The 18,823-nt window shown below is 40.0% G+C and overlaps 1 protein-coding gene across 4 annotated transcripts in view; it reads left to right on the top strand.

Moving 5' to 3' along the window:
• Positions 1-11,746: 11,746 nt before the first annotated feature.
• Positions 11,747-18,823, top strand: part of LOC131109257 (transcription factor 4-like) — a 195,882-nt gene continuing 188,805 nt past the window's right edge. Inside the window, exons 1-4 of one of the 4 annotated variants that reach the window (XM_058061041.1) lie at positions 11,748-12,293; positions 12,381-12,477; positions 12,751-12,789; positions 14,446-14,518. In XM_058061041.1, coding sequence (XP_057917024.1) covers positions 12,406-12,477; positions 12,751-12,789; positions 14,446-14,518 — 184 coding nt within the window. In that variant the 5' untranslated portion in view covers positions 11,748-12,293; positions 12,381-12,405. Of the gene's footprint in view, positions 12,478-12,750; positions 12,790-14,445; positions 14,519-18,823 lie in introns of all 4 variants that reach the window. The other 3 variants (XM_058061059.1, XM_058061050.1, XM_058061032.1) reach the window with 3 other exon arrangements.

Raw genomic sequence — 18,823 nt, forward strand, 5'->3', positions numbered from 1 at the left:
GGCTATTTCATCATTATTAGAGTGGACTCAGCAGACAAGGAAGGATGGGGCAGGCAAGCGTACTTTTTCAAAATGTTGAGACGAAGCGGAGCAACATTTTTTTTTTTCCACTGGAGAATTTACAAATATAGTCAAGGATGTATGTGCAGTTTATCAAGATGATGGCACTGATAACAAAGGTGATTATGAACAGTAACGAGATGGTGATGTACTGCTGATTATTTGGGTGTGACATTTGCGGTGAAAATGAGGTTGATAAGGATAAAGGGAGGGTACAAAAGATAGTGATCGCCATGACAACAAATGAACAGTGAGTTGATGGTGATAATGAGGATAAAAATGATGCTGTAATAGTTATGCATATTAGTATAAAGAATGGCAACGAGTAGGTCAACATTGTCATTAATTAGCGGCTTGATGATGAGGATCCTGATAATGAAGCATTAGGAACTGGGAAACATTTTGTAAACTGCGGTATTTTCACCAGAGGTCCCAACAGTACCCCCCCACCTATAATAAGCACAGTTTTTTCAATCTTAATCCTCAAGATTGTTTAGTAAAGTTATTGGGAGGTACCAAGTAAATACTTTAAAAAACGGTAATGGTAATGGTTTTACTTCATTTGCACATGCATCAGATTACAATTACCCCTCCATCTGGTACTTTTACAATCAGTAACTTGTTCACTTCCTGCTTTCCATAATAATTTTTTTTTTAAATAATGTACCTCGTACCGAATTACGAGGTGATATGACCATCCAATGACATAATGTGTACCATAGTAAGTGTCAATATAGTGATATATATAGCACATCATGACAGGTTCAAGACTCTTCATCCTTGTATTTAGCAAACATCAACTGCTTGTATTGTTTCTTGAATTGGCTCATCGTTGTGCATTGTTTGAGGTCCTTACTCAATCCATTCCATAGTTTGATTCCACATACTGAAATGCTATGGCTTTTTAACGTAGCCCTAGCATATAAGTGTTTCAAATGTAGTTCTTCCCTGAGATCATATTTCTCCTCTCTTGTAGAGAAGTATTGGATGACATTTTTAGGTAATTGGTTGTTTTCATGCAATAGTTTGAAGATGAACTATATCAGCAAGTTTAAGTATTTGTGATTTTAGAAATAAGGAGTTAGTATATTCTCTGTAGGCGGCATTATTAATTATCCTTACTGACCTTTTTTTGTAGTACATTTAGCGAGTGAAGATTGCTTTTATAGTTCTATATTTCCACACAATAAGTAAGATATGGTAGAACCAGAGAGCAATAAAGAGTGTGGAGTGATTTCTGATTGAGAACAAATTTTGCTTTGTTCAATACTGAAATATTTCTGGCCACCTTATCTTTATAATCTTTATGGTTGTTGTTCTGGCTCAGATGCAATATACGCCCAACAAAAGTATTTTCCTTTTCAAACTCAACCGCTTTGACATAGATAAATAACTATTCTGAATCTGAATAGCAAAGATTGGTTGAGTATGAGGAGACCAAACCTACAAACGTCACATTCGGAAACCCCACAGGACTGCAAAGAACATTTCTGACTTTATAAACAGAGGGCAGTGGCCTTAACTTGACCGCAGCTGCCTCTTTCAAGCCTTCACTCTCTCCTTCTCATTCCCTTTTTCTTCCCATCCCACTCCCACACACACACCCATATATATACTGTCTGCACCTGTGTAAACCACTGTATACCAGCTGCTTGGCACCCGTTTCCTCGTCCCTAAAAAAAAAAACTTGCAGGCTCGGGAGAACATACAGATGTTGTTAAACTTGCAACTTTGCTGAAACACGCGGTGCAGTCTCTTTCACATTTACATTAGAGATGTGAGAGTCATGGTTAACATGGTTAACATGCTCACTGCTGCTACAACATGTCATTAATGGCGCAAAGTTTCATTCATGCACGGGTTCTCGACGGACAATCGAGTTTCACCAACTCATGGGTGCTTGACAAATAGAGGACTATAAGGACTATAGGACTGTAGAATATAAGCCACAGATGTCCACGGTCTAACATGGAATATTTACACAGGAAGACATACTATAAACCTTGCAATCGTACCTACACTGCGTGTTTTGAATTTACAGAATTTCCCTGTGATTGGCTGGCGACCGGTCCAGGGTGTACTCCGCCTCTCGCCCGAAGACACTTGTGAGGGTAAGCAGTACAGACAATTGATGGATAGATGGATGGATAGATGGAGTTTCACGCACTCACAGGTGCTCGATCAATACTCAAGTCTTACTGACTCACGAGCAGATGAAGACTCAAGTTTTTGAATTAGGTGTAAATAAGTCATTTCATCGCAATACGCACAGTTTTTTCTGTCACAAATTCCGTGCATTATGCGTAATGTATGCATAAATAGAATACAATGCGCAGGCAAAATTTGTACTTGTACTGTATTTGGTGTTAAGGTGGCAAAAGAGTCTATTTCCACTGACTCATAGGTGCTTTATCACTCTCGGTTCACTGAATCTTTCGTCAAATGCCCGAGTTTCACCGACTCACAGGCGCTCAACGAAGACTCCAGTTTTACTGGCTCATAGGTCAGCAATTTGTTGCACAGGCAATGAGTGACTCGAGTATCCAATTCACGTCAGTGAGTGAGTCAATGGGACTCAAATCATTAAATGGAATCCCATCACTAATTTAGTTCAGGTAGATGATTAAACATAACAGAAATGCAAAAAAATTCCTTACTGGAGCTTAATACATTTTATTGCACATAAAAGTAGACTCTACAAATGTATCGTTAACTGACAGATTGAACATGAAGATACTATTTGACTGGAAATAAAAAGCTAAACAGTGAAAGACATGCTATCACCACACTGAAGAAGTAATGTCAAGTAAATTAAGTCCAGTCAGCATGTGCTATTATTCTGCAATCACAACATTTTCAGTACAAAATATTTCTGTTCAGGGCGGCACGGCGGTCGAGTGGTTAGCGCGCAGACCTCACAGCTAGGAGACCAGGGTTCAATTCCACCCTCGGCCATCTCTGTGTGGAGTTTGCGTGGGTTTTCTCCGGGTACTCCGGTTTCCTCCCACATTCCAAAAACATGCTAGGTTAATTGGTGACTCCAAATTGTCCATAGGTATGAATGTGAGTGTGAATGGTTGTTTGTCTATATGTGCCCTGTGATTGGCTGGCGACCAGTCCAGGGTGTACCACGCCTCTCGCCCCAAGACAGCTGGGATAGGCTCCAGCAACCCCTGCGACCCTCGTGAAAATGATTGAATGAATGAATTAATAATTCTGTTCATATTTAGCAGTGATAAAAGCAACATCAGCAAAAAAAGCCCCAAACCATCACACTACCACCACCATATTTTACTGTTGGTATGATGAAGTATTTTCCCAAAGGTCTCAAAGGATCATCAAATTAATATTCTTTTTGTTCAGCGCTGGTTTTCATCTTGGAACCAGGCAAACTGTTTTTGCCCAGTGTCTTTCTTACGGTGGAGTCATGAACACTGACATTAACCGGATGTTGTTGTGGGGTCTTTTGTGACCTCTTGGATGAATCTTTGCTGTGCTCTTGTTGACATTTTTGTTGGGAAGGTTCCCCATTGTTCCATGTTTTCCCCATTTGTGGAAAATGGCTCTTACTGTGGTTTGGCGATGTTGGATTGGATTTTTTTCAACCATAATAGCAAAAATTTGTATTAAAAACTGCATTTTGTGTGAATTTTCAATTATTGGCTTTTTCACACTACTGTATGTAGACTTGATTTAGTACTTCACAAAACTAACTGGGCAATGCAAATGTGCGTGACATAACAATGGAATTGTGAAAGGTTTTAAGTACGACTGTTACGTTCCTCTTTGGGTGGATGGGTTGAGTGTTTTTAGAAAGAGGGAGCTCGATGAGTTCAGCTGTGGAGGGAGGATAGAGGAATGTTCCAGAATGCTGATACTGGGGACAGATCACACAAACATGCACACGCAAACACACACACACACGACAAACACACACACACACGACAAACACACACATAAAAAAAAAAAAATTGAGCCAACACTCATCAACTCTATGCTCTCTCCCAATCTCCAAAAGCACTCACACTTGTACACACACACGCACACAAAAATGCAAACTTCCACACATACACCCACACACTTATGCACACTTGGTGATCCGGGTGGAATCAAAGGGTATTAGCTGTGCGGTGTTCAGTTCCCCCGGTCCTTTCCCAGCATTCTCCACAGCTGTACAATTACACAGGTGTTTGGCAGAAAACACACTGCTAGAGAGCGCAGAGGGGCTCTGTGTGTGAGATAGAGAGGGAGAAAGTGTTAGAGAGACAGAAAGGAATTAATATGCATGTGCAGATGCATACATTTACTGTGCTTATACTGCCTCCCTGCAGGAGTGTTTACGTATGGATGCATGTATGAACATCGGCTTTACTTTCTTTTCATGTCACGATATATCACGTTTTGAGACAACTGTGCAATTTGGGTGAGAACTTCAGATATATTTGCCACTGTGGTAGCTGGTGGTCTGATTTTTTTTTACAATCCAGTATGGCCTCTTAAAATGTTAGACTTGACTAACTACTGCAAAACCACAAAGTGTTTTTGTGTGATTTTATTTCGAAGGTTATAAAGAGGACCCACTGGTTGAAGCAAACAGCTGTACCAGATTCCCACATGTTGTTTTTTTTTTTCTTCCTGGGCATGGCTCTCACCACTACCAGGAGCATGGCCAAGACGAATTATTATGTGTGCATGAGAATGTTATGAGTAAAAATATGAATTCTACTATGTTTGAATAGTAATAGTGGTGAATTGTCTTGTATTGATCCCAGCAGTAGTGCAATAGTGTCTTATCCTTTAAGATACTGTGTTTGGGAGATGAAAACAAAACAGCATTTATATAAATATGTGTATGTTTTTAAAACATATCTATATGTTTTGACTAAAGTGTATGTTTTCATTTGAGTCGATATATTTTGACTAAAGTTTGTCATTTTGTAAACAATCTAAGAGTGTGGATATTCATTCATTCATTTTCTATCGCTTTTTCCTCACAAGGGTCATGGGGGTTGCTGGAGCCTACCCCAGCTGTCTTCGGCCGAGAGGCGGGCCAGCCAATCACAGGGCACATACATATAGACAAACAACCATTCACACTCACATTCATACCTATGGACAATTTGGAGTCACTAATTAACCTAGCATGTTTTTGGAATGTGGGAGGAAACCGGAGTACCTGGAGAAAACCCACGCATGCATGGGGAGAACATGCAAACTCCACACAGAGATGGCTGAGGTTGGAATTGAACCCTGGTCTCCTAGCTGTGAGTCTGCACGCTAACCACTCGACCGCCATGTCGCAGAGTAAGAAAACTACAATGTTTTATAACCAATCCATTCATTATGAGATTTTACTGCAGAAGTTATAAATTGTTATGAATGTAATAGCAGGTTTATTAGAACTTTTGTTTTTTTTCATGGTATTGGTATCACTGGAATCACCTTTTTCATGATAATGAAAGTGTAAACAATGAGAATGTTTCATGCATACCTGTTCAGTATTGGCCTTGCTTGGACTGCTATAACTGCTACTGCACTCACAATGTATTCATTCATTCATTTTCTGCCGCTTATCCTCACGAGGGTCGCGGGGGGTGCTGGAGCCTATCCCAGCTGTCTTCGGGCGATAGGCAGGGTACACCCTGGACTGGTCACCAGCCAATCACAGGGCACATATAGACAAACGCACTCACGATGTAACAAAAAAAATTTAAATTTCTGCACATAAAACTATCGTAGTTCTTAATGAAGTGTGTTTTCTGTTATTATATTTGGGTTTCTGAAACATATTGACTGGATTTATATTTATATTTATATTATTTCTAAAAGGAAAAATTACTGCGGTATGTGTCAGTTTTTGGAAGAATAACCAAAGTACCGCTGTACTTTTTATCAGTTTATCAGTGCGAGTGGTTAGTGCGCAGGCCACACAGCTAGGAGACCAGTGTTTGATTCCAATCTGTTCTCCCCGTGCATGCGTGGGTTTTCTCTGGGTACTCCGGTTTCCTCCCACATTCCAAAAACATGCTAGGTTAATTAGCAACTCCAAATTGTCCATAGGTATGAATGTGAGTGTGAATGGTTGTTTGTCTATATGTGCCCTGTGATTGGCTGGCGACCAGTTCAGTCTCGCCTGAAGACAGCTGGGATAGGCTCCAGCACGCGCGTGACCCTCGTGAGGATAACTCTGAAGTCTGTTCTTCACCAAACAGTAGCCTCAATTATGAAACTATGCAGTTCATTAAAAAGCTTCTGGCTTCTCTGTCAGGAATATTACCCCCATGTCTTTGCTCCCCAGCTTACTTTGTTATAACTTCTATCAAGGATGATTTTTGCAGCTCAGCTGTGACCCAGATGTGACAGACATACTTTGTTCCGTGTCAGACCGAAACGGTGTGTTCCTGTTCTTTGTCAAGGTTAACGTAGCAAACAGACTAAACGAGGATATGTTGTTTTCATGTTATACAACACTTCCCAACATTCACACGCTGATAAAGGGTTGAGTGTAATTGGCTTTTATTTCTCTGAATCCGATACATCACCAGGGGTAATGCAGACAAATTAGCATAATTGTATCTTTATAATCACTTTCTAACATTCGAGTACGGTTAACCACACAAGAAATGTGTCAGAATAGAAATCGTTATTTAAGAAATATGAAACTATTGAATGATGAACTTAGAGGGATTCATATCACAGCACATATGCTTTCTTGGCTGATCTTTAGAAAATCAGCACAGCAGCTATTGACTGAATAAACGACTGATTCTGACATTTGTCTCTGAAGGACGGTTTGTGTTCAACATATGAAAAAGATATTCACTGGCTGTACATTAGTAGCGTTGCACATCCAGCAGGTTGTTAGTCGGCAAAGTATTTGAGGTCTTGACCTCAGCTGTGCAGATCACACGCTCATAAAATCCATGTGACGTATTCATAACCTCCCCAATGGGAAATAAGACTTTCGAAACCAGCCAGTAGTTGGATTTATGCCACACAAGTTAGGGATAGGTTTACAGCCACATTACTCTTGTCTCTTGACTGTCGGTCAGTCCAGTGATCCAGGTTCAAATTTCAAGTTCGGATTTATGGTTAAAAGAACTACAGTTCCCATGATGCTTAGAATGCAGCTTCAGGAAGCCGTGAATTGGACGCTAATGTCACATTTTCAAGTCTTACGCAGCGGTCATGTTTTGATCTGACAAATCTTAATTAAATTTCATCAAGCTGAATTACAGCTTCCGTTTGGACAGCTTGGACCACGGCAGATGTTGAACTCCAGTTCAAAATAGCATCTCACATCTCATCAATGGAAGTAATGAGTCGGAACATGGAGTGGAGGTAGGATTGCAGGATTTAGAGTGTGTCAGAAAAGTCAACTATCAAAGGGTTGCCAGAAGGCTGGAGGACTGCATGATGAAGAGGACGGCTCAAGCTCAAGATCTAATTTGGGACGAAAGTGGCACAAAGAGTCACAATGAAAGAGACTGATAACGTGTGTGATGAAGGACTTATGAGGCTGTTCAATTCTAATGCTGAAGAAGACGACTTTAGTGACTTAAGTTTCCAGGAGGAGGATGACGACAGCAATTTATGCTTTTTCTGGTAGGCCACTGTTTAACTAGGCACTGCTTGGAAAACAAAAGCAGGTACTGTGTTCAATTTAAATTTAGTGGTTGCAGTTAATATACTACTACACTATATAGTCTGGAAATTACAGTACTCATTTTCATTCATTCATTTTCTATTGCTTATTCTCACGAGGCTCGCGGGGGTGCTGGAGCCTATCCCAGCTGTCTTTGGGCGAGAGGCGGGGTACACCCTGGACTGGTCGCCAGCCAGTCACAGGGCACATATAGACAAACAACCATTCACACTCACATTCATACCTATGGACAATTTGGAGTCTGCAATTAACCTAGCATGTTTTTGGAATGTGGGAGGAAACCGGAATCCCCGGTGAAAACCCATGCATGCACGGGGAGAACATGCACACACAGAGATATCCGAAGGTGGAATTGAACTGTGGTCTCCTAGCTGTGAGCCCTGCATGATAACCACTTGAAAAAAATGGTTTAAATTGATGAAGACTTTGACATTGTATTGTCAAAAAGATTGGAACATGTCATTCAACATGTACACTAAAATGAATAAGGGGGATGAGTATAGTTTTGTGTGAAACTCTTCATTATCATTTGTTGTATATTCAGTCAGTGGCTTTAATGCAACTTAAGTCGATTTATTCTTCTTCTGCAGCTGCTTCTCATTTTCAGATTGTATCATTTGCCTTTAGTGACGAATGCAAATAATATAACAAACAAGGACGAGGGCCAAGATCACCTCTTGTGGCTGTTACAATTAATTGACCTGTGAACTGTCGGGTTTTCATTTAAAAACTTGACTCCTAATACTACATTTCCAAATTTTCTAGTGGAGGAACAGTATATAGTTGCCACACAACATATTTTCTGCTTAAATTAAATGCTTTCACGCAAAAAAATTACTACATTTTCTAAAATATAAGGCATTCAAAGATGCATTCAAAGACTGTGATGATATGTAGTATAGTATGCTGGTGTCAGTAATGCTACTGTAATGTTTGGTGATGGTCTCTTATTGCAGTTTGAATAATCTCAAAACCAGTGCAATAATCCTGAACACGGGAGTACTGTTGTGGCCGTAACCCACGGCAAGCTAAAACTCAATTCTGAACCCTCGACATCACTTCCTGTCCATTCCTCACTCAGATTCCCGACTACCAGAACACGTTTACAGGAACACACTTGAGCACGAGTCTTAGATGTGCGTTAAATGGCTTTTTCCGGTTATTAATTCTACTTTATTGAGTAATGCAAATTTAAAGGAGACTATAGGGATGTTATTTTAGGTCCTGAGGGCTTAAATAATGTCAAGTCAAACCATTGTCCAAAATAATTTAGTTAAGACAGTAAAAAAAAAACTTTTCATAGCCCTCATTAAGGAAATAATAAATTTTCGTTGCAACTATCACGTTATTTTGCTAAATTAAACACGGGAGATCAGGTGGGTAAACCACGATAAACAATAACCCTAACCGCCCGTAACCCTAACCCTAACCCACTAACCCTAACCCAACGCTAACCCTAACCAAACCCTAACCCCCCTAACCCTAACCCTAACCCGAAACCTAACCCCTAACCCTAACCCCCTAACCCTACCCCTAACCCCTAACCCCTAACCTCGAACCCTAACACTAACACGAACCCCCTAACCCTAACCTAACCCTAACTCCTAACCCCCAACCCTATCCCCTAACCCTAACATAACCCCGAACCCTACCCCCCCAACCCTAACCCTACCCTAACCCTAACCCCTAACCCTACCCTAACACTAACCCCCTGACCATAACCATAACCCTAACCCCTAACCCTACCCTAACCCTAACCCTCTAACCCTAACCCTAACCCTCTAACCCTCTAACCCTCTAACCCGAACCCTAAAACTCTCTAACCCTCTAACCCTCTAACCCTCTAACCCTAACCCTCTAACCCCAACCCCCAACCCCCAACCCCCATCAAGACCTCCTTTACCCCTAACCCCAAACCCGGCAGTGTATGTATGTCCTTCTGTTTATTTTATATAGTTCCTAATACTTTTGCACAATGCAGAAAATTACCCATTGTTTTTTATCCTGCCTAATCTCTCATCCATCCATTTCCTCCGGGGCCTTTTCCCGGCTGGGCATGCCCGGAACACCTCACCAGGGAGGCGTCCGGGAGGCATCCGGATTAGATGCCCGAGCCACCTCAACTGACTCCTCTCGATGTGAAGGGAGAAGCGGGTCTACGCTGAGCCCCTCCCGGATGACTGAGCTCCTCACCCTATCTCTTAGGGTGAGTCCAGCTACCCTACGGAGGAAACTCATTTCAGCCGCCTGTATCCGCCATCTCATTCTTTCGGTCATGACCCGAAGCTCATGACCATAGGTGAGGGTGGGAACATAGATCCACCGGTAAATTGAGAGCTTTGCCCTTCGGCTCAGCTCTCTTTTCACCACGACGGTCCGATACAGCGACCGCATTAGTGCCGAAGCTGCACCGATCCGTCTGTCGACCTCACGCTCCCACCTTCCCTCACTCGTGAACAAGATCCCGAGATACTTAAACTCCTCCACCTGGGGCAGGACCTCATTCCCAACCCGGAGGGAGCACTCCACTCTTTTCCGACTGAGAACCATGGCCTCTGATTTGGAGGTACTGAGTCTCATCCCAGACGCTTCACACTCAGATGCAAACCGTCCCAGTAAACGCAGCCCAAAGAGGCCATAAGAACCACATCATCTGCAAATAACAGAGATGAGATTCTAAGGCCCCTGAACTGGACTCCCTCAACACCTTGGCTGCGCCTAGAAATTCTGTCCATAAAAATTGTGAACAGAATCGGTGACAAAGGGCAGCCTTGGCGGAGGCCAACGTTTACTGGAAACAGGCTCGACTTACTACTGGCAATGCGAACCAGACTCCGGCCCCGTTTGTACAAGAACCGGCCTAATCTCCCAATAGATCGCATTAAAGGTTGACTTTTTGATCTAAAAAACAGATAATGCAAGAGTTAGTGCAAGGAACTGCCTCGTTTGCATTTTGTGTTTCTAAAAAAATGCTAATGAATCTGTGCCGGATCTGCACAACTTGGCCTTCTAGTTGCTTTGAGAGTCACAACGCAACCATTTCATGTTGACAACAGCTACGGTTTGGCTGCACTTCTGTCTTTTTGCTGCTTATTTTTTTCCCGTAGGAAAAACCTGCACATGCAGAGAGTAATTTGCAGAAATAGGTCAGTCACTTTTTACCTGCAGGCTGTTGGCTTTACAAAAAGCAAAGTTTTAGTGACCAAGTGGGTGTGACTATCCTTCTTCATCTACCATGTTCTACCGACAATCCACCAATGTGTTTAGTGTTGTTATGTTAAGTTGTATTGCCATTGTTGTACAATACAACACAAGTAATGTTATATTGTGTATGATTTATCTTTAGTGATTGTCATGACCAGCTGGGATAGGCTCCAGCATCCCCCGCGACCCTCGTGAGGAAAAAGCGGTAGAAAATGAATGAATGAATGAATGTCATGACAGTCACGACTACCGAATATTTGTGGGCATGTCTCCGCTCTCTGAGCTTTTTCACTTCCGTGATGGTGGCTTTCCTTTTCTTTGGCGCACTGCCGCTTGGGAGACATAATGAAAGTGTATCTTCCGCAGGTATTACGTGTCATTTATTAAGTTTTTAATTAATTAATCGGAATGGTTTGTAACTACAAAATGACGTATCATACATCACAATAAAGTAGAACAATGAGATCAAACTAAAAGGTCATTTTAAGGCTGACGAAGTGTTTGCAGTTCATTTGCACCAATAGTTACACTTTTTCACATTTTTTTCAACTTTTATAAGAAACTGAATTTGTTTTTTGTTAATTTTCTGTAAGCTACAATCATTAAAATGATTGCAAAGTCAAAGAAATACATTCATGAAAGATTTCACATTCATGTTTTAGTTTTATTCAGGGAAACAGTCGCTAAATATTCCACAAAAGTACAGTTTATTCTATTGTTGTCTTGTTTCTGTCGCAGGTTGTCAGCGTGTGCAGTGGGAGCAGCAGCTCGCCGAGGTGGTGTTTGACGAGGATGTAAGCTAGGTGGCCGCACCACCACACGAATCACCGAGGCACATCCACACGCACATGGGATCCGCGCAGAGCGCCGGGGCATCTTCAGTACCCGCAAGCCGAGCGGAGGGAGCCCTCACCCGGCCACGAGCAGCGCACATTGCGCCCGGACTCTCCCATCCAGCTTGGACTTTTCTTTTCGACTCGCACGCACACGCACGCACGCACGCATACACACTCACAAAGTCGTTGAGAGGTTTGATTCTTCTCTGACAGGCTTGTCGAAGTGTTTTTATTTATTTTTTTATAGTGTTTGAGACGGAAGAGCTGCGTCTTGACGCGGAGAGCTCGGGCTCGGCTAGAGAGAGAGAGGAGGAAAAAAAAAGAAAAGCCAAACAAAACAATCTTTTTTTTGTCAATTCTTCCTTTATGTGTGTGTGTGTGTGTGTCCAGCAAGTTGAAACCAGTAAACCATTTCTTCCTGCCCCGCTGAGGATGAGAGGAAATTAGATGCTTGTTTTACTGGATTTATTTTGGGCTGTGGAAAGCAGAGACCCGGAGCGGAGCTGCGCGTAAAAACGCAAAAAGAGGTCTTTCCTCCTCTTCTTGTCTCCTTTTCTCTTCATCTCTCTACCGCCTCTGTCCATCTATTCCTCCATTTGTTTGCATGTTTGTAGGTACGTGTGATTTTTTTTGCTAAAAATGCATCACCAACAGCGGATGGCAGCTTTGGGCACAGACAAGGAACTCAGCGACTTGCTGGATTTTAGCGCGGTAAGTCAACCAAATTTGTGTTATTATTTTGCAAACAAAATGAGTGTGATGATAGGAGAAGCCTTCCATGTTTAATTACATGTTTAATTAATGAGCTGCACGGCGCATAACATGCATATATGTTTATTTTTTTAAACATTAAAAAAATGTGTCTTTAAGTAACTTAACATTTTAAGTGAGGGCATATTTGGTGTGATTTTTATTTCTGTGTATGTGTGTGTGTGTGTGTGTAGATATTTGTGATGCTGCATTGGTAATTTTGTTGTCTTATAGATGCGAAACAGCGATTTGAAAATGTTCCCATCATCCATGGTAGTATATCTCATTTTAAGTCTTTTTTTTTACCTTTCATGTGTAGCTGAGTTCAATGACAAAATGGGTTATTATAGAGTGTCACTTTCTTAAATTCCCTTAGTGTGGACTTGAGGGACAGGAAATAATGTTCCATTTTTTCTGTGCCTCTACCCCCTGTGGGGAGCAAGTTTGGTCACAAGAGGGGGAGGAGGAAAATAGATACACCCCAGGAAGTATTGAAAAAATACATATCTATATATAATGCAATTTCAATATAAAATCCATTAAATGCAGCATGTTTGATATCTAATAGAATGATTTTAAATATTACAGTCAGTTTATGTAAAAGACTGGTTAACACTGCAGTACTAGCAATATTATTATAAGAAGAGAACACATTTATTATTCACAAATAGTCAAAAAAAGGCAGAATATGCATTATCATGACTAATAAATGTAATTTTATTTTGCTATTTTATAATCTAACCATTCTCCCCATCTCTAAAATATATCGTGATTAGTCTTTATGAAAATATTAAGCAACAGAGAGCAGCAGGCCCACACGTGTCTCCTCTCATCAGTAAAGCAGGAGGAGCATTCATTGGTGACCAGCCTTCTTCTAACAATACATAGACCTGCTAATAATTAAAATGAGATTTTTTTTCTCTGGGGTCACGTGCACTTGCAGGCCCCAATTGGAGGCTGTCCTAATATGGAGAACAATAAGCGGTCAAGTGTTCATTGTTTGTAGTGACCTAATATGTGTCTTTTATATTGCTTTGCTTCTATTCAAAATAATACAAATGAAAACATTTGCATGTGTATTCAGATTCAGGCATCATGTTCGTCCTCAAAAGGGGTCCCTTTTGAGGGGTGGGGGTGGATTTGGGGGGGTCACATACTGTAATCGTAGAGGTGGCCAATACTACATATTTTAGATCCTGATTCTGATACTTTTCACTTGGTCATTTTTCAACATCATCTAAAAAGAAAATACATTTAAACACAGGGAAAAAAATGAGGTCATCAAAATTATTTGTATCAACACTTATTTCTAAATCATTTAACTACAAATAAATACAACATCATCCAAAACAGACATATTTATGAAAATAAACCAATACAAATAGTACCATTGGTATGGATAATATTGATATTAGGATCCGCCCACCTCTACTGTATAGTCTAAGAGCATCTGGTGTGCTGACTAATACAGTATGAGTCAGTATTCAACTTTAATATACATATGGCCATAACTTATGATGCCTACAATTAAGCCAGATATAAGGAAATATGAAAAGTTTCATTCTTAATTATGCCGTCCCGCATTTGCCATAAAATGTGACATTTTAGCAACAAATAAATAAAGCATAATTAATGAAACTGAATCCATAATTGATGGACTTTTTAGGTCAAAACCAAAGAAGTAGGATAAGCATCTCTTGTGATTCTGAAAACGATGCCTTGTATATAAATCTTGTAAAAAATACGATGTATGCATTTTTGAATAGCAGATGTCACCTTTATATTGGAAGCGAGGATGTTTCCATGCAAACGTCTCCCCCGTGTATTGGAATGAAGCTTTTCATATGTAGCTGCACTCATGTTTGTGTGCTCTTATTGCTGCCACTGTCTGTGCTCTTGGAGGTAATGTGTGCTCTATTTGTCTTCTAGATGTTTTCCCCTCCTGTTAGCAGTGGAAAGAATGGACCGACCTCTCTGGGGAGCGGACATTTCTCCGGCCCAAGTATGTCAACTTTATATGCTCTTTTTTTTTAACCTACTCTTGATATCCTGTCTTCCACCTGCTTGTTGTTGCTGCTGAGGTTGCATGTGGATAGTCATGTTCAGTACGCAGATGCAAGTTTTTATTTTTGTTATGATAAGTGATGAGACACTGGCGTTGGCTTTGAACAGCTTGGTGTGTTTATATTTAATTATTGACTTTTTTTATACCTTAAATTCCAGAAATTGGAGTGGTGTGTAATGGAACACAAGCTAGCCACGTTGTTTGGTAAACCTGCAAAATCAAATGAAATATCTTTGCAAATGAACAACATAGGCATTTAGTAGGCTGGTTTCTAGTTATTCTACTATTTCTAAAATGACTATTGAAATCATTTATTTGATGCTTTTTTCATGGTAGCTTTTCCTAATGAAACCTCGGTTTTCTTTTGCCGTGCTTTTTGTACGATTTGTTTTTCCACAAAATGCTGTCCTTGTTTTTGTACGACCAAACATTGCGTGTAATAATCGGAATCGAGTGTCCAACCAACTTCAAGCTTGTTTTTTCGAGTAATCGATCAGTGATGAGACACTGGCATTGGCGTTGAACAGCTTGGTGTGTTTTTATTTAATTATTGACATTTTTTTATACCTTAAATTCCAGTTGTTGTACAGAAATTGGAGTGGTGTGTAATGGAACAGAAGCTGGCCATGTTGTTTGGTGAATCTGCGCAATCAAATGAAATAACAACACAGCCACATAGACATTTAGTAGGCTAGTTTCTAGCTATTCTACTATTTCTAAAATGACTATTGGAATCAGTTATTTGATGCTTTTTTCATGGTGTCTAGCTTTGCCTAATGAAACGGTTTTCTTTCGCCATGCTTTTTGTACGATTTGTTTTTCGGAATCGAGTGTCCAACCAACTTCAAGCTTGTTTTTTCGAGTAATCGATCGGCAAGGCATCGATCGCTTTGATGAATCCGCAACAACAACCTTGCAAAAAATCCAGTGAGTTAATGTTGGGAAAGGAGTAAAGGTGTTAACAAATCAGAGATCACAATCAATCGAAAATGATGATAAGTTGCTAGATCAACGTTAGCAGAGATTGTCTCCTCCTCGATGCCAACAAACGTATTCAGTAAAGGTAAAAGTGATGTTGAACGTCTTCTGTATTTGAAAACTATAATTATTCTCTTAAAAAAATTGGATTGATACTACATTAAAGGCATCCCTCGATACATCGTGTTTCAAACATCTTGCCCGCTTGCTCTACTGCCTTTTTTCCAAAAACGATTAATTAATAAATGATTGCTATTCCATTGATTACAGTGTTTCCTCATTTATCGCGGGGGATAGGTTCCAAAAATAGAAATCATGAAGTGACTCACCGTTATCACTCCTCTGATGTGGCACTGTCCAGCTGTAGCGTTTTTGTATCCTTGTTAAAACATATTGCTGCTGTTGTAGTATTTTACTCCTCCTCCTTGTCCTCCATGAACCGAAGAGTCATTTATAGTATTCCATTACTATATCATCTTCAACTCTCACATGAGTACACAACAACAGAGCACCGATAGATCACTCTAATACACAACAAGGATGCAGAACAAAATTCGCATTCATAAGCTGTTAAAAAAATGCTAATTTTCACCTGCGAGGGAACACTGTGCATTACCTCAACACTCTGCTGATGACAGCCAACATGACAGAGTGAAAGAATGTTGTCCTCCGATTCCATGTGGAAGTGGTACGTTTTTGGCTTCTTAATTTGTCCTTCTTCCCCACAGTTTAAAACATTTTCTCAAGTTTAGGACAAATAAACTAAAAGCCAATGCTTCCTATTTGCTTTGAGTCGTGGTCATTTCTTGTGTCCCTGTCGTGATTCCCAACCATCACATTAGTGTTGCGCAAGGTGGGTGTAAACAAAGAATCATAGTGTAAAGGTAACTGTAGGGGTGTTAATTAATGTCTACAGGGCTCTAACAATGGTCAAGTCATGAATAGGTTTTCAATGCTTCTACTATGAAAATATTCCGTTTATTACTATTAAATCCTACTTTGGGGAAATTCACTTGGAAGCAATTAACCGCTATACACAAGGGACAACTGTATTTATTATGGAAAACATTTTTTTTTGTATATTAATGTTTATTGATATATTTCTTTATTTCTAACAAATTACTAAGGAAAACGGAGGTTTCACTGCACAGTGTTTTGTTATCCGATTCTAGCAAATAGTAAATAATATAAATATGATTTTGTGGTTTACTTTTAGTTGTTTTTCACCTGTGTTTATGAGGAGAGCTTGTTTCAAGCTGCTCACGTTCATTCCTGAGTGACTTCCTGTTTTTCTGACTTGGTGATGTCACTATTTCCTGCCAGTGAATGCACCAGTGGGGATCAACTCTGTGTGGAGTGTTGAACTGAAGGATTGTGTTCTTTTTCAGAAGAATGCATGTTGCATCCGTGATGGCATGTCAGTAAATGACAGGTCACGATTTGGGGAGTGAAACAGGAAGCGCGTCTGTGATTGACATTAATGAGATCATCTCTGCTCAGTGTGTAATTTATTCACTTAATCCTATTTGTCTTTTTAGTCGGAGGGCGAGTGCTGCGTGTGTCTTCCATTCACACAGCCAGTCAGGTATGCTGTATCGGTCAGTATTGTTATGCTTTTATTTCTCTAATTGGTCGCCATTAGCTCCACGCGCATTCAGACTCACCGATACAAATTCAGTATTTGGCCACATCCAGCATGGTGTCAATTGTGGGTTGTATGTGAGCTGTTTAGCTTACTTTAAACAGCTTAGATGCTGACTTGATTGCTGACATCAGGACAACAAAAGTGCAGATGGATCGGGGTTCTTGTGCGTAGTCGCTGCTCACAACGTTTCCTGAACAGCTGTGCTTTTTACTCAATTCCGAAATGTACCAAGTCATACAGCCACTTAACGCATATCGGGTAAGTTAATTCAAACCAATAGGATGTGTCCTTTTTCACATTTTTTAAATTTATTTTTTTAATTTTCCAAATATTTCAATTGTGTTCTTAAATAATATATATATATATATATATATATATTTATATTGTGACCTTATGCCCCAAATATTTTGACTTTATTCCCATAATATTCCATGCATCCCATCAGGCTAGATGTAAGGGTACACCCAGGGCTGATTGCCAGCCAATTGCAGAGCTCATACCGACAAACAATAATTCACACTCACATTCATACCTATGGAAGTTTTTGGAATCCGGAAGGAAACCGAAGTACCTGGAGAAACTCCACAAAGATGCTTTAAGGAAGATTCAAACCCAGATCACTTTGCCAATCTAATTATTTCCCAATCAAATTTTCTAACAACTTAAAAAAAAATATTGTGACTTTATTCGCGCAACATTACCTAATTTTCCTAAAAAATGCTAATTTATATGTTGTTTTGTTTGTTTCTTATAATATTATGACATTGTCCTCCTAAAATTCTACTTTCTTGTAAGATTTTTTCTTTTAATATTTTGACTTAATTCTTGTAAAATCACTGCAGATTTGTACATGTTTTTTTTTTTAGTAAATATTTTCTTAGAATGTGGTACGAGCCAATAATAATAAAAAAAAAAGTTATAGGTCGGGCCACACTGTGGACACCCCTGATCAAATGCATCTGTGGCGGTCCACATGTATTTGTGCCTCCATAAATAAATTAAGGTATGGGAAAGTGGCAAATATGGTATAGTCAATGGATTGATGGATGAATGGCATTTATATTCTATACATACGTCATGGGGACTTGCCGTGTCATATGAAAGTCATGAGCTCAAATGTGACATCATCATCATCAGCTAACTTGTCCTAATGCGAGCTGAGTTTACTGGTAAATTGTGGAATGTTTGGCATCCTTTCTTTTCTTTAGTTTCCTGTAATCCAGTGGGATATGATGCTCCCTTTCAGTGTCCATCGCTGTCTCCTGTTCAATATTTCATGGCTGTTCATTTCACGTTGCAAGATTTCATTAATATGGGATGTGGTATCCAGGAATTAAACTGCTGAAAGCTTGCTGGTCATATTATGTTTATGCCATGAAACCACCCATGCTTCAAGGTAATTTCGGCAAAGTCATTGATGGTGCCAACTATTTAATTCTTACATTATAATACATCATTGTATCACTCACAGAAATTGTAGCATCTACTAGCACAGGGATTTTCAACCACTGTGCCACGGCACACTAGTGTACCTTGAGAAACCGTCAGGTGTGCCGTGAGGAATTATCCAATATCACTTTTTATAATTAACATTTATTAATCATCATTTGCAAATATTA

This window comes from Doryrhamphus excisus, chromosome 2 (assembly GCF_030265055.1).
Source record: "Doryrhamphus excisus isolate RoL2022-K1 chromosome 2, RoL_Dexc_1.0, whole genome shotgun sequence".
Lineage (NCBI taxonomy): Eukaryota > Metazoa > Chordata > Actinopteri > Syngnathiformes > Syngnathidae > Doryrhamphus > Doryrhamphus excisus.